We start from the raw sequence: 16,735 nt of genomic DNA, 5'->3' as shown, positions 1-16,735 counted from the left end.
CTTTCCATGGGCTATGTCTCTGGCTTTCATTATCTTAATGGAGAGTTTGTCCAAATCTATATCTATCCTTCCAGCCTCTCCCTGAAGCTCTCACCCAGCATTGTCATTTGTCTGTCAGAGTCTCTACATTTCCCTGTACGGATGCACCACTGTCCAGTGTCTCAGACTCAACACGTCTAGATCAAAATTAGCACTTCCACTCTCAAACCAGTTTTTGCTCCTGGCTTCTTTTCTGAGAATAACTTCCCCATCTCCAATCTGGGGCAAGGCTAAGGATTTCAAAATCATGTTTGGTTTCCCTTTCCTTCAACTCTGTGTCTAGCCAATGGCCAACATCACCCCTACAATGTCTCTCTGTTTCCTTCCATTTCTATTGTCTTTAGTTCGTGTCTTTTACTTTTCCTTAGTGATTCATTCACCCATTCATTCAACTAATATTTATCAAACATCTGCTATGTGGTAGGCTTTCCTGTAGATGCTTGGAATAAATCTCTGAATAAAGCAGACAAAAGCCCCTACCTTCTTGGAGCTTATATTATAGATATAGTAATGGCTTCCTACTGGCATCCTCCTTTCTAGTTAATTCCTTTTTTATTTCATTGCGTACATTCTTTCTAGACTGATCAGAAAGCACACTTCTGATTCTGGTTAGTCTTTATACTGAGTTCTTCAATGTCTCTCCATATCATAATCCACACAGCTTGCCCTGATATTCAGAGCCCCTGGGTTCTGCTCTGTCCTATCTCATCAGTCTGAATGAACTACTCAGCAACGCTCTACTGAATATATTTTGCCTGGGAGGTAATCTGTTTGACAAATTTCTGCAGTTGCTAAAAAACACAGAAGAGATTCATATTAGTAAAATTGGTGTTGATTAGCTCAGAGAATATGAGAGACTGCCCAGAAGAGTCATGCTGACTTTTATAGGGAGTGCTACATAGATCTTGGTTAATTAATAGAAAAGAAACAAAAAGTTGACTAAAATCATCAGAATAAAAATATTACTATAAAAAAGATTATTTTGGAAAAAGACTGAAAACCTTATCGGAACAGAAATTCCACCACACTTAGTTTCAGGGTGCTGGCTCCTCCCATCATATCTCCCTGTCTTACCATGGAACATTGGTAAGAACATCATCAAGGCACAATTTTTATATACATTTTCTGAGACCAGTACTATGTAAAATAAAAACATGTTGAATTTCAATCATTTAAAATAGTCACTAACATTATTTCAAACATAAATAGCTTCATAAAGTGACAGGTATAGAATGGATTATCAAGAAAAAAGGTGAATGCACGCTTTGAGGTATATTTCTGTTTGAAGTTAAAGCAAGGAACTATACTCATTAAAACAAAAATCATTGTTGCCTCTGTTAGATATTATTCTGGACTACATAGACTCATAAATATTATTCCATATGGAAATCTTATATTTTTATCTTAGCCATAATTTAGTTCCACAAATAGTACAGCCAGCCTTCTGTATTCTACACCCACGGATTCAACCAACCAAAGATTAAAAATATTTGGAAATAAATTTCAGGAAGTTCCCCAAATCAAAACTTGAATTAGTTGTATGCCAGCAACTATTTACATAGCATTTACATTGTATTTACAACTATTTACATAGCATCTACATTGTATTAGGTATTATAAGTAATCCTGAGATGAGTTAAAGTATGCAGAAAAAAAGAAAAAAAGAAAGTATATGGGAGGATGTGTGTAGGTTATTTGAAAATATTATGCCGTTTTACATAAGGGACTTGGGCATCCATGGATTTTGGTATCCATGGGGGTCCTGGAACCAATCCCTTGTGGATACCGAGGCATGACTGTAGGTTCTGTTTCATATTAGTAAGCATTCAACATGTGATTAGTCAATCTGGCCAATTATGAAGTTAGTTTTTTTCTAGCTGCTTAAAGAACTATGAAATGAGATGGATAAAAGGCAATTATGGATTCCTCCTATTAAAAAGTCATGATGAATGAAAACCTCCATGAAGGAAGAATTAAAGTTTTGGCCAAGTATAGTCTTAAGCTATTTGTAGCAAAACAAGATAAAAGGGAGGGAAAACAATTACAGTATCCTCCCACAGCTTTCAATTTTCAATACTTGTACTGTTTACTTCTGATCAGCTGATGCAAGGCAGCTTCAGTTGCAAATGGATCTGCCCCCTCAGCATAATGGGAGACTCTGCTGGCGTGCTGTTTAAGATTCTGAAAGTTACCTGAATTTCAGGGGAACTAAAATGCCATTCAGTATCTTAATGTGAGAGAAGGCAGCTCCAGGAGCAGCATGAAGGCACTTTGGATGCTTGCTACCATGGTGCACACGGGGGTGTGTGTGTTTAGGGAAGTGGGAGTGGGAACTACGGCATTACGGTGTTTGACAGCATGAGTTCAAACCTGGCTCTGCAACTTATTAGCTTTATGTCCTTGGAAAACTGCTCAGCTTTTCTGTGACTCAGTTTCCTCATCTGTAAAAGGAAGTTAATCATGGTATTTACCTTTTATGGTTATTAGGAGGATTGAATGACTTAATATAGTTAGGGCACTTAGGTAGCACCTGGTTGGCTCATAGTAAGCCTTTAATGAATGTTAACTATTATCTTAGGCTATAGTATAGTTTCTCTGTAAGTTAAGGATAACATAATCCATAGCGTTCTATCCGTCACTTGTGCTACTTTTTCTGCATGTCTATAAAGTAGTGATAATTTAAAAAGCCGATGCAGGGGACACGGGTTCGTGCCCCGGTCCGGGTGGATCCCACGTGCCGCGGAGCGGTTGGGCCCGTGAGCCATGGCCGCTGAGCCTGTGCGTCCGGAGCCTGTGCTCCGCAACGGGAAAGGCCACAACAGTGAGAGGCCCGCGTACCGCAAAAAAATAAAAAAGTAAAAATAAAAGGAGATTGAATTTTTAAAACAGTAAAAAGTGTCTTGGGGCTGAGTCTGATGTACTAGTTGTTAAATGTATTTACTAAGTAATATCCCTGGCTCCTTTATGTAAGATATAAATGTGCTTCTTAAAACATTTATTTTACTAATAAATTTTAGAGCTAAAAATTTTTAACAAAGAGAACTGACAGAACAGGGTAGGATGGAACACTGGACTGGCAGCCTGGACTTGTCATCCCCAGGGCATGTCCTGACCAAGGGTTAGACTGTGGGCAAGTCACCCAAATTCCCTTCCTGGTTTCACATATGCAAAATTAGGGAGTTTATCTAAATGCATGCCAGAGTCGCATTCATGTCTCATATTTTAAGGTTGTTTCTTCTATCAACATAGTTATCATGGGAGCTCATGTGCTTATTCCCATGTTGTTACTATGCTTACAGTATTTTAAGGGTCTATAAAAAAAAGTAGCACATTTTTGATTATCCTCAATGATATCAAATTTTCTCTTTAAAAGGAGATTGAGGGCTTCCCTGGTGGCGCAGTGGTTGAGAGTCCGCCTGCTGAAGCAGGGGACACCGGTTCGTGCCCCGGTCCGGGAAGATCCCACATGCCGCAGAGCGGCTGGGCCCGTGAGCCATGGCCGCTGAGCCTGCGCGTCCGGAGCCTGTGCTCCGCAACGGGAGAGGCCACAACAGTGAGAGGCCCGCATACCGCAAAAAAATAAAAATAAAAGGAGACTGAATTTTTAAAACAGTAAAAAATGTCTTGGGGCTGAGTCTGGTGAGTAAAATGGGTCGTTTGAATAGAAAAACTGTGATGTAAGTATAATGGGATAAGAGTGTTTTTGAGAGAGGCTTATAATTGACTCTGGAGGGTGTGTGTGTGTGTGCCTGAGTGTGTGTGCATCCACGTGTGTGCATGAATGTGTGCTTTGAAGTGCAATACCCATTTAACCTTTTAAGTTCTGCAATGTTGTGTTATAAACTCAGCCTTTAGTCTCACCTAATTTATACCACTATAATAACTATGCTTTTTGAAAACAACTGCCTTTTGAATGAAATGATACTTACTCAGATCTAGAAACAGCACAAATCTTATTTTTAAACAAGGCTAATCCAACTTGCTTCCTGCAAAGCAGCTTGGTCCAATGTTGCAGACTCATTATCCAGCTGAAATACTGCTTTGTGTCTTGCACTAGTCATCTATCTTCTCTGTACCTCAGTACTTTTCTCAAAAAAGTCTAATAAAGATTCTTGTTTATAAACGGTACTCTCTTGTACCTTGGATGAAGTGTTCCTCAAATGCTGTATGATGTAAGTACAAGGAAAACAGAATCACGTTAACACTTCAGAATCTACTCCATGAGATTGCACTGCCTGATGGCTGAGTTTGTGTTCAGCAGTGAGAATGTTATGTGCTTAAGGGTAAAGTCTTGTCATTTTCTTAAAATTTCGCTACTGCTTTGCAAGATTAATAAAACTAATCTCAAATCATATAGTAGCATATATGATAAATATTTTTGAAATATTCACATACTGGAAATATCATCAACGGTACTTATACCTCCATTTATTTAGACCAAATACTGCAATAAATGTAAATCACTTTGGTTCTCCACTGGAAGCAGCAGTCAGAGTGATTGGTAAACCCCACAGGATGTTAGTCATAAAAATAGCTCCATCAGGCTTCAGGAAACAGAGAAAAGTGACAAAAAAGCTACCTCACTTTTTCTCTTTCATTGAAGTTCCCGAAATTCAGCATTCTAAATTTAAAACAAATGTTTTAAAGGGGGAGTGCTTTGAAATATGAATAGTACATTCTTTTCACTGGTTTCCAGAGGCTACTCCTTGTTTAATATATGCATATTACATGAGAAAAGAAAATGATTTCCTTCATTTAAATGTTAAAATGTATATTATTGTCTTAAATAAAAATATATGTATAAACATATATTAGTATTCTCTTCTATTATCTCCCTTTGAAAGTGAACCTTCAATGTTCCCTCTGGTTTTGCAGCTCCTCAAACATATTTTCTTACTTTATATAAACATGTGCATCTAAACTATCTATTTTTCTTGATCTAGAACAGAGAATGTGATTGTGATGAAATCAGTTGGTTTTAGCACTGTGTATGTGTGTGCGCGCGTGCGTGTGTGTAAGTGTTGGTATATACAGTTGACCCTTGAACAATGTGGGGTTAGCAGTGCTGACCTTCCTCATAGTAGCAAATTTGCATGTAACTTATGTTATAGGGGTATCCTAGGTTCCTCCTTATCTGAGGTTCCTCCATGTCTGCCATTCTGCATCCCTGGATTCAACCAACAGTGAATCATGTAGTACTATAGTATGTACTATTAAAAAAAATCCATGTATGAGTGGGCCTGAGCAGTTCACACCCATGTTGTTCAAGGGTCAACTGTATATATAATTAAAAAAATAATATCTGGTGTGTGAGAGAGAAGAACAATACTACTAGGGATATATAAACATGATTTGAGCAACTATAGAACAAAAATCTGTAAGCCAGAAGATTGTTTGACATATCAAAGTATCTACTAAGTAGTGGATTATCATGTTGTTGTTTTAAAATACCCATTACTTTTCTAGAAATAATTTTCCAGTTGGTTTTACTTGGAGGTGAAATAGAGCTTATGCAAAACTTGTAATAGATGAACAAGAAGGAAAAATAAGAGTTGGAAGAAGAAAAGAGTGGGCTGTTTATGGCCACTTGGATCTGCACATCCTTCCCCTTTCAGATTCCTGGATTATATGTACTCCTCTGATTTCCACCAAGTCCTGTCCATCCCTCTTCAAACTGTAACTTTTTTCTAATCTTTTCTCCTTCTCATTGAGAATATTCTCACTGCTTAACAGCTGGAATACTACACCGCCTTGTAAATGGCCTTCCTCAGTTAAACTCTGTCTTCGTCTAACCCAACACCTGGGACCCTTCAAATACTCCTTTCTCTAGATATTCTCCTCTTCAGAGCCCCACAAAGCTCGTGAGGACACGAGCTCTAAGCTGTGTTTGAGTCCTAGCTCTACTTGTCATTAATGTGTGACTTTGTAAGATACGTAACTCTGAGTCTCAGTTTCCTCAAATTTACAAATGCAATTAATAAGTGCCCAATTCACAGAGTTGTGGTGAGCATTATATGAAATACATCAAGTGTTTAGCATAGTATATACTTATTAGACAGCAGCTATCAATATTCTGGTGTATCACATTTAATTTTCGCTTCTCTACCTGTATTCACCTGCCAACATTCTCTCCAGTCAAGTTGTTCTTTCTCATTGTCCTTTCACTACACAACGACTGTTTTCACTTGTTGTTTCATGTTTTTCTGAGTTTCATGTTTTTCTTACCTGTACCCGTCCCCATATCCAAATTCTATTTTCCCTTGAAGTCTTCCAGCTCAAGTCTAATAAAATCTTTTCTATCCTATTCAGCAATGATTTCCTTTTCTCTAATTTTTTCAGCATTGTCTATATAATGCAGTTTAATGTATAACTTCATATTACTTAATGTTGACATATGTATCTTGATAACGTCACTCCTGCTCTCAAAGTGGAGAGACTGTAAATATTTTGTATGTCTAAAGAGAAAACAATTAATTTGTTTGTTTGACTTCTGGTTATATCCTTCCAGCCAACCAAGTGCAGAGTTTTAAGCCAGTTGGTGACTTATTTTGGAGCTGCTATAGGCAATCAGTGGAGGCTGCTTTTTTCTCTTCCTGAAAAGGGAAAAAAGTGCTTAGAAAGTTGGGAAATAAAAGGATTAGGGCTCTATGATTTTAAGTTAAAGAAATATTTTCTACCTTCCTTTTTGGAATGAAAGTATAAAAATTCTTACAGCTGTGAGTGGAAAGAAAGGTGGACATGTGATGTTTGTTTTCTCTTTCTTGTCAGTTTTACTAATCATTGTATGAAAAATTAGAGAAACCAAGATAAATAGAAAATTATTATGATAAGAGAAGATAGAAGACTTTTTAATATCAAGTAAGCACAAAGGATAAGTACTCAACGTATTTGATTATAAGTAAATAGGATCATCTTTGAGCACAAAGTTAGGTAGATCTTTTATTCATTCATCAAATATTTATTGAATGCTTACTCTATGCAGGCATGAGGTAGGCACTGGAAAAAGACTATATCCAAGTAGTTCAAAACTAAACAAATAGGGCTTCCCACCCTCAGTTTCTGTGTCTATAAAATGAGGATAATAATAGTACTTACCTCATGTAAGAACTCAGGGTCTGGTACACAGTAAGCATTATACAGTATGTTTTATATTATTTTTATAAGCTTTTAAAAGAAAGATAAGGGAAGACAAGGTGCATGAACACCAAAAAACTAAACATAGAACTAGAAAATGTCAAAAATTTCCAGTTTTATTGCTTTTTTGTGATTCTGAGCAAGTTATTTACCCCTTTGGACTAGTTATCCCTGGTAAAAAAGGGAACTACTGTTCATTCCATTTCTAAAAATTCTGAAATTCTGTGATTAGGTTGAAATATTGTTTATGCATCTTTGCCACTCTCCATGAATTCAACAAAATCATTCTCCATACAGTTTGAAATATGTCCTTGTTTTTGTGCCACTAGGTGGTTCTATTCCCAAAGTTTAGGGTTAGCAGCCAACAGGCGAAAAGGGACTCTTTTATTGATGAAGCATAAAATTAAACTCATGAGTTAGTTACTCCTTGACACCCACTAAGATTTGAGAACAGGGGTGAGCTTGTACTAAATGCTCAATAAATATTTTTTTTTGTTATCTTTTTAGCCTTATGAATAGTTAAGGTTCTAAGATCGACACTGGAACTAATTTTATTAACAGCATAACGATATCACTCTGAAAAATTCAGTTCTCTTCCATTCACAGATGTCTTTAATGTAACAACTTTTGATGATTTTATTATACTAAGAACTATTATGAGACAAAGGCCACAGAAAACATTTGATGAACAAATAGTGTCAGAGAATTCATTGTAAACATTACCCACCACACTAGTACTCTGACCCATATATCTGGTGAGATATATAAATTCTTTAATTTCTGCTACCAAATTATCTAGTATCTGTAGAGACCAATGAAACAGAATTCTTCTATCCAAATCTACAGTCATATATTGTAGCACTTATTGGTCCTTAAAAGTCACTCCTGTACATGTCCACTCGCATACAATTGCACAAGTGAGCATATCACTACAGCCTATGCCTCTGATGCCTGACATGATGCTTGCCAAAGCTCAGGACCATCCACTCAGTGTATGTACTTGTAGCCTAATAACTCTAATAACTGTGCACTAATATGCAAGTGTGTAATAAAGAAATAGACAACATTTCATATGATTGTTCTGAAGTCATTAAAATGTAAAGCATACAAGATACTGGGCAGATAGCAGATAATAAACGTAGTTACTATATCATTATATAATATTTATTACATATTAAAGTACTTTGATATCAAATATGTGTGGTATAGGCACATAGTTACTTGAGGTATAATTAGTATTTACTTATTAAAAATCACTCTGAGTACTGTCATTTCACTGAATATAATCACACGAGCAATCAGTGATCTAGTTTAACTAGTGGTCCAGGATAAGTTGTTGTAGTAAAGCTATTTATAATAATTTCTAAAGTATAATACAATGATTAGTGTGATGGTCTCTGTAACTTTTAAATTAGTTAATAAAAAGGAGTTCTTTTTTCCCTGATGGCTATAGCAAAAGGGAATGAATGCAGATATTTTCTGGGTTCAGGGAGAGAGTTTAGGTGATAGATTAATGCTGCACATATGTATAGAGGGGGGCTGGCCAGATCGTGTTTCTTTCCTCTCTCTTCCTCCAGATGTGTCCAGGGGACTAGGATGCAGAGTGTCATTATTAAGGAACTCCACAGAGAAGGACAATTTAAATTGTCAACATCCATGATGCTAATCAAAGGAAAAATAATGCTCATTGCTTAATATTGTGTTTTAGTAGTTCAATGAAATATATTCACTCAGAATTAAAATCTCTGTAAGGTAAAACACCACATGGATAATAAGAAATAGAACATTTGGTGTGACTGGTTAAATACTTCTTTAATTGATATTATGTTTGTGTATTGATTTTATTGGTTTCATTTTTTTTGGCATAAAAAACCCAGAAATCAGGTCTGGAAACAAAAAATATCTGTCGTGAAGAAAAAGCCAATTAACCGCAACTAAGGAATAAACCATCCTTTTCCTGATGACCTGGTTCATGTTAAGGATCCATTAAACTTCTCTGCTGGTCTTTTACCATAAAACCCTGTCATTCCCTTCACTCCATTATGCTTTCCATCCTCTCTTCTAAATTCATAAAAGCAATGGTGTGCCTCTTCTAACAAGTAGAAGAACAATGGTGGTCCCTGGGACGAGAAGCTGCATAGAGACCTGCAGTTGACCCGCAACTCGCAGCAGAATTCAGCCAAATCACAGCTCTTACGTTCTATCAATGAGAAATAACTTTTTTTTTTTTGATGTGGACCATTTTTAAAGTCTTTATTGAGTTTGTTACAATATTGCTTCTGTTTTATGTTTTGGATTTTTGGCCGCGAGGCATGTGGGATCTTCGCTACCTGACCAGTGATCAAACCTGCACCCCCTGCATTGGAAGGCGAAGTCTTAACCACTGGACCACCAGGGAAGTCCTGAGAAATAACGTTTTTAAAGTCACTGATTTGGGTTGTTTGTTACACAGAAAAGGTGACTAATGTAGGACCCTAGAGTTAATTTAATATCTTCATTTGCTGATAAAGAGAGAGGCCTAGGTTTTTAGTTAGCTAACAGAAGAGTTATAACATAAATTTGGACTACTGACTTGTTTTGTTACACACAAAATGCCTGGCTTTTTGTTATCTTGAAATTTGGAGGAATACAACTCAAATAGTTTAAAATTTGGGGCCTTAGTACTACCTAGAGTACTACCCAGTACTGCTCTCTTTCATCTGGCTTTAGCTTTTAGAAAACAGGTACAAAAATATTTAGTAATAAATCAAAGAAATCAGTGGCAAATAGAACATACTTCTACCTGAAAGATATTTCTCTCTCTTAGGTCCAATCTTGTTCGGTAGTAGAGATAATAAAATGCAGTGATCTTGTAAATTCCTTTCAGGCCCAAGTCTTTCATCTACATCATTAATATAAAATATACATTTAAAATTTTCTTTCTTAAACAACTTATAAAGAAAATTCTGATTTGAGGATGAGTATAATTTCTTAATAAACTGTCTTCTAAATTTCCATGACAAAGTTTCACATATACTTTGACACCAATGACAGACTCTAAAATTTTTACTCTTTTCCTTTGCAAAATTGATATGGAAACATCCCTATAAGTATGTACTTCAAAACTTTAACCTGGTCCTGAAGTTTATTTTATGCTTTGGTGTTTTTAGAAAGGAATGAATTTTGCTAACTCTATGACAGTTTTAGCTCCTAAAAATTCAGAGGCTAAACTCAATTAAGTTTTTATTTTATTTTGTATATCAGTTTTTTGAGAATAACCAGTTATATGCAGCAGTAACTTTTCCCTTTTTATGCGAAAAATAATACTTTAGTACATGCTTTAGGAAATGTCTTATTGAACAATCACTTATAATTCCCTTTTGTTGTTGTTTACTGTGGTTTTCCAAACAAAGAAAACAAAATGTAGTAAACTAAATGGAGTAACCAAGTGGATTTTCCTTTTTCTATATTTCCTCTCTTCTTATTTGGACCACACACAAATCTTACCTTTGTGAAAAAACATCCCGGTAAGGACTGCCATGCTGCAATGCAATTCCATATCCTCGATCAGCAACAGTATTCCCAATGGTGTAAAAGGAGCAGTCTGGGTCATTGATAGCCACGTATTCCAATACAGCTGCATCCCATACAAAAGCATAATTTCCATATTTTACCTGTGCAAATATGGAGAACAAAAGAAGAAAATAGGATTTAAGGTTGGAATTTTAAGTCATATAGACAGGATAAAAAATGTTACACTGGTATATATTTAATTGTGCAAAAAATTAATAGGACCTGTATTTCAAACTAAACACCTATTCTGCATGAGAATTTGGCTTCTGGTTAATTTACAGCTCTGTTCTCTTGGAAATGTAATAAAGTTGGAATGTAAAATGACGCCTGAGTAGTAAATGTCATCTGAACTGGGAGAACAGTAAATGCAGGAAAGGAAACCATGTCACTGAGCTTCTCTAAGTGCAGTAATTCTTATAGCTGGCCTTGTGTCTTTGGGGACCCTGGAAATTGTGCTTTTGGAGTTGTTACAAGAGATATTGACTCCTTTGGATTATTAGGCTTCCAAGCCAGATAGGCTTTTGCACCCACCCAGTCTGGGTATCATCTTCTTGCCTGTGATGTATATTCTAAATGAATTCTGCAAGTAAAACTCATACTGAAGAGAAATAACTAACACTGGCCTGCTGGCAAGATATATTTCTTGTCCTTCTAAGTTAATCTGTTGCCAAGTGTGACCTATGATAATCTTGTAGCCAAACTTGGTGGGCATTGTGATAAGGAAAAAAATAATTATACAACCTTGTCTATCACCATGTAGGGAACATGACTTTATTCTGGGTTGTTTACAATATCTTTTAGTGATTATCTTTTTTTCCCTCAGTAACCTAAGTCAATTTTATCAAAAATAAATACTGATATTAATAAAGTTAATTTAGAAAATTATTACATATACAGAACTTAATGAATTCATAAAATAAACAACTAATAATTAAATCAAATATTCAGTTTGTTTATTTGCTTATTTATTTGAGGGGAAAGTAATTTCTTGGTAAATCTGATTAGGGAAAAAGAAAAAATGTATAAGTACAGGTAGAGGGAATGATGTCAGCAAAATGGGTGAATAGGAGGTCCCTCACCTTCATACCCCCAGAGAAACGACAATTTGGCAGCCATCCACAGACAAAAGGGCCTTTGTGTGAGCCTTGGGACCCAGGTTGCAAAACTCTGGTGGAGTCTAAAACTGACAAAGAATGCTTTCAGAAGGTAGGCCTGTACTCCAGTGGCCGGTTGGCTAACTGTGGTCCTGGCTGCAGTCCTAGAAGCAGCCCTATTTCCCTGTGGACTCTGCTCCAGATATGTAAAGGTAACAGGTAAGGATGTCCATTCTCATCACTTCTATTCAATACAGTACTGGAAGTTCTAGCCAGAGTAATTAGACAAGAAAAAAATCCACATTTGAAAGGAAGAAGTGAAATTATCTCTATATGCAGATGACATGATCATATGTGCAGAAAATCCTAAAGAGTATACAAAAAACTACTAAAACTAATAAACAAATTCAGTCAAGTTACAGGACACAAACATACAAAAAATTGTGGCATTTCTATACACAAACAATGAACTATCTGAAAAGGAAATTAAGAAAATCCCATTTATAAAACAACAAAAAGAATGGAAGAAACTAAACCAAAGAGGTGAAAAATTTGTACAGTGAAAATTACAGTAATGAAGGGAATTAAAGAGGACACAGATAAATGGAAAAACATCTTATGTTCATGGATTGGAAAAATATTGTTAAAATATCCTGACTACCCAAAGTGATATACAGATTCAATAAAATCCCTATCAAAATTCCAGTAGCATTCTTTACAGAAATAGAAAAAACAATCCTAAAATTCATATGTAACCACAAAAGACCCAAGATTACCAAAGCAAACTTGAGCAAGAAGAACAAAGCTGGAGGCATCATGCCTCCTGATTTTAAAATATGTTGCAAAGCTACAGTAATTGAAACACTATGGTACTGGCATAAAAACAAACATATAGTTCAAGGGAGCAAAATAGAGATCCCAGAAACAGATCCACACATTTATGGTCAACTAATCTTCTGAAAGGATGTCAAGAACACATAATAGGGACAGGATAATCTCTTCAATAAATGAAGCTGGGAAAACTGGATATCCACACAGAGGAAATGAACTTGGAATCCTATCTCACACCATATACAAAAATCAACTCAAAATGGATTAAAGACTTAAGCATAGGACCTAAAACTGTAAAATTCCTAGGAGACAACACAGGGTAAAAGCATCTTGACATTTGTCTGGATAATGATTTTTGGATATGACATGATCAAAAACATAGGAAACAAAAGCAAAAACAGATAAATGAGCTATCAAACTAAAAAGCTTCTGCACAGCAAGTGAAATAATCAACAGAGTGAAAAAGCAGGCTATAGAATGGTAAAAAAATATTTGCAAACTATATATCTGATAAGAGGTTAATGTCAAAAAAAAAAAAAATAGGGAACTCCTATGACTCCATAGCAAAAACATAAAACTTGATTAAAAAAATGGGAAAAGGACATTTCTCAAAAGAAGACATACAAAAGGCCAAAAGATACATGAAAAGGTGCTCAATATTACTAATCATCAGGGAAATGCAAATCAAAACCACAATGAGATATCATCTCAAACTTGTTAGAATGGCTATTACCAAAAATGACATGACATGTTATTTGAAATGAAATGACAAGACTAAGCGAGGAGATGGAGAAAAGGGAAACCTTGTACCCTGTTGTTGGGGCGTAAATTGTTACAGCTAGTAGGGAGGCTCCTCAAAAAAAATAAAAACAGAACTACCATACGATCGGGTATATATCCAAAAGAAATGAAATCAGGATCTCAAAGATATATATGCACTCCCAGGGTCATCACAGCATTATTCATAATAGCCAAGATACAGAAACAACTTAAATGTTCATCAACAGATGAATGGGTAAAGAAAATGGATAAATGATAACGAATATACAATGGAATATTATTCTTCTTTCAACAAGAAGGAAATTCTGCCATCTGCAACAACATGGATGAACCCAGAGGACATTATGCTAAGTGAAATAAGCCAGACACAGAAAGACAAACACTACATGATCCCAGTTACATGTGGAATCTAAAATAGTCAGACTCACAGAAGCACAGAGTAGAATGGTGGTTGACAGGGGCTGGGAGGTGGGAGAAATGGGGAGATGGGGGTCAAAGGATACAAAATCTCAGTTATGCAAGATGAATACATTCTGGAGATTTAACATACAGCATGGTGAGTAGAGTTAACAATACATGGTATTACATATCTGAAATTTGCTAAGAGGGTATATCTTAAGTGTCCTTATGACAAGAAACCATAACTATGTGAGATGATGGATGTGTTGATCAGCCTCATTGTGGTGATCATTTCATAATGTATACTTAGATCAAAACATCAAGTTGTGTACCTTAAATATATATAGTTTTTTGGGCAGTTGTACATCAATAAAGTTAAAAATACAGATAGTTAGAAACTGGAAATGAAATAAAATATTCAGAAAGATGTTCAAAAATAATTGTATACATGATTCTATAGGAATAAAATTAAAATATCAATAATGTTGATAATTTCCTGGAAAAAGAGAAATTGCCAAATTTTCTCAAGTAGAAGTAAAAATGTCTCTAGCACAAAGAAAGAGCTAAATTAACCTTGATACTAAAATATGAGAAACCTCCAAAAATCTCAGTCTTGTTCTCCCCAAAATATCAGCAAACTGATTTTCATGGTATAGCAGAAGAAAAATGTAGCATTATTAAACAAAAACTATCAACACTGCTTCAGTATTAGGAAAGTTATTGGGATAATATATATTATACACGAGGCTTTATAAAATTTTTAAATGATCTTTCAACAGACACCAAAAAGATATCTGACAAAATTGAAAACCATTACTTATCTCCTATCTATCTATCTATCTATCTACCTACCTATCTAGTAATGCACAAATAAAAAGTTTCTTCTTTAATGATGTATAGAATAGAATAACTACCTCAAACAAGCACCACATCTTTTGGAAACTGAAACTCTAATGGCATTACCATCAAAGCCAAGAAAGTGGTGCCTACTTTACCCCCCCAAACTTAACATGATTGTGATCATTTTAGCCTATGCAATAAAGCAGGAAACAAATTCTGATTTTAAGCTATTGGGACAAAATTATCATTATTTGATGACATACTTATGAAGTCCACAAGAATCAATGGAAAAAATAGTAGAAAATGGAGATGTGGTACATATATGCAATGTAATATTACTCAACCATGAAAAGGAACAAAATTGGGTAATTTGTAGAGATGCGGTTGGACCTAGAGTCTGTCATACAGAGTGAAGTAAGTCAGAAAGAGAAAAATAAATATCGTATACTAACACATGTGTGTGGAATCTAGAAAAATGGTACAGATGAACCTATTTTCAGGGCAGGAATAGAGATGCAGATGTAGGAAATGGACGTATGGACACGTGGGGGGTATGGGGGGTGGGATGAATTGGGAGATTGGGATTGATGTACATGCACTGCTATGTGTAAAACAGATAGCTAGTGGGAACCTGCTGTATAGTGCAGGGAGCTCAGCTCGGTGCTCTGTGGTGACCTAGATGGATGGGATGGGTGGGGGTGGGAGGGAGAGCCAAGAGGGAGGGGATATATATATACATATAGCTGATTCACTTCATTGTACAGCAGAAACTAACACAACACTGTAAAGCAACTATACCCCAATTAAAAAGAAAAAAGAAAAGAAAGATTTCAACATATAGATTGGTTATAAACAGATATATGAAAATCAACTGCTTTTCTATTAACACATCAATAAGAGATAATATATAATTTGACTAAAAGTATCCATTTACACTAAATACAAATATCTGGAATAAATTTAACCATAAATGAGTAGGATTGTATACAGAAATCTTCAACACGTGACCGAAGAAGACTTGAACTCATTTCTAGATAAGATGTAACATATTCCTAAAAGAACAGATGCACAATTGTAAAAGAAATGTCAGTTTTCCTCATGTTATTTGATATTTAATGCAATCTAAGCAAAATGTCCAAAGAATGTCTTAGGACTTATTAAAATCTTTGCATATTTACTTGGAAGAAAATAGATGAGAATAGCAAAAAATTTTGAAAATAAAAAATGACTGGAGACAGAATATTAAATAGTGAAACATGCTATAAAGCTTAAAAATAAAATAGCACAGAACTTATTTGAGAATAGAAAATTGGCAGAATAGACATAAAAGCTTACAGAACTGATACAAGTATACAAATGTCATATATAGACTGTATTACAAAGACTGCAATCCAAATCAGTGTGGCAAATAAGAAATATTTTTAAAAAGATAGTAAGTTATTATTTTAAAAGGTCAGTATCAAAGCACTATGTCACACCATACACAAAATAAATTCCTATAGTGTAAAACATTAATTATAATGGACATAGAACCCAAACTTTAAAAATCCACAGAACTGGAAGAACATGTAAGACTGTATTTTCTTTTTTGTTTGTTTGTTTTTTTGCGGTACGTGGGCCTCTCACTGTTGTGGCCTCTCCCGTTGTGGAGCACAGGCTCCGGACGCGCAGGCTCAGTGGCCATGGCTCACGGGCGCAGCCACTTCGCGGCATGTGGGATCTTCACGGACCGGGGCATGAACCCGTGTCCCCTGCATTGGCAGGTGGACTCTCAACCACTGCGCCACCAGGGAAGCCCAAGACTGTATTTTCTGATATTGGAAAAAGAATATGATATCTAAACATAAATGTAGAAAGAAAATATAAATATTTGATACATTTAACTCAGCCCTCTGTATCCATGGGTTTTGCATCCATGGATTCACCCAACTATACACAGAAAATATTCAAAAAATAAAATTCCAGAAAGTTCCAAAAAGATTTCTCCCAGATTAAGTTGGAGGTTGAATTTGCTGTATGCCTGCAACTATTTACATAGCATTTACATTGTATTTGTAACTATTTAC

General features: G+C 35.5%; 1 protein-coding gene across 2 annotated transcripts in view; it reads right to left on the bottom strand.

Moving 5' to 3' along the window:
- The window catches only part of GRID2 (glutamate ionotropic receptor delta type subunit 2), a 1,342,883-nt gene that overhangs the window by 110,203 nt on the left and 1,215,945 nt on the right, over window positions 1-16,735 (bottom strand). For both annotated transcript variants that reach the window (XM_060011605.1, XM_060011606.1), the window contains one exon: window positions 10,660-10,826. In XM_060011605.1, coding sequence (XP_059867588.1) covers window positions 10,660-10,826 — 167 coding nt within the window. The remainder of the gene's footprint in view (window positions 1-10,659; window positions 10,827-16,735) is intronic.

This window comes from Delphinus delphis, chromosome 5 (genome assembly GCF_949987515.2).
Source record: "Delphinus delphis chromosome 5, mDelDel1.2, whole genome shotgun sequence".
In the NCBI taxonomy this organism is placed as follows: Eukaryota; Metazoa; Chordata; class Mammalia; order Artiodactyla; family Delphinidae; genus Delphinus; species Delphinus delphis.
This window is presented reverse-complemented; position numbering and strand designations above follow the sequence as displayed.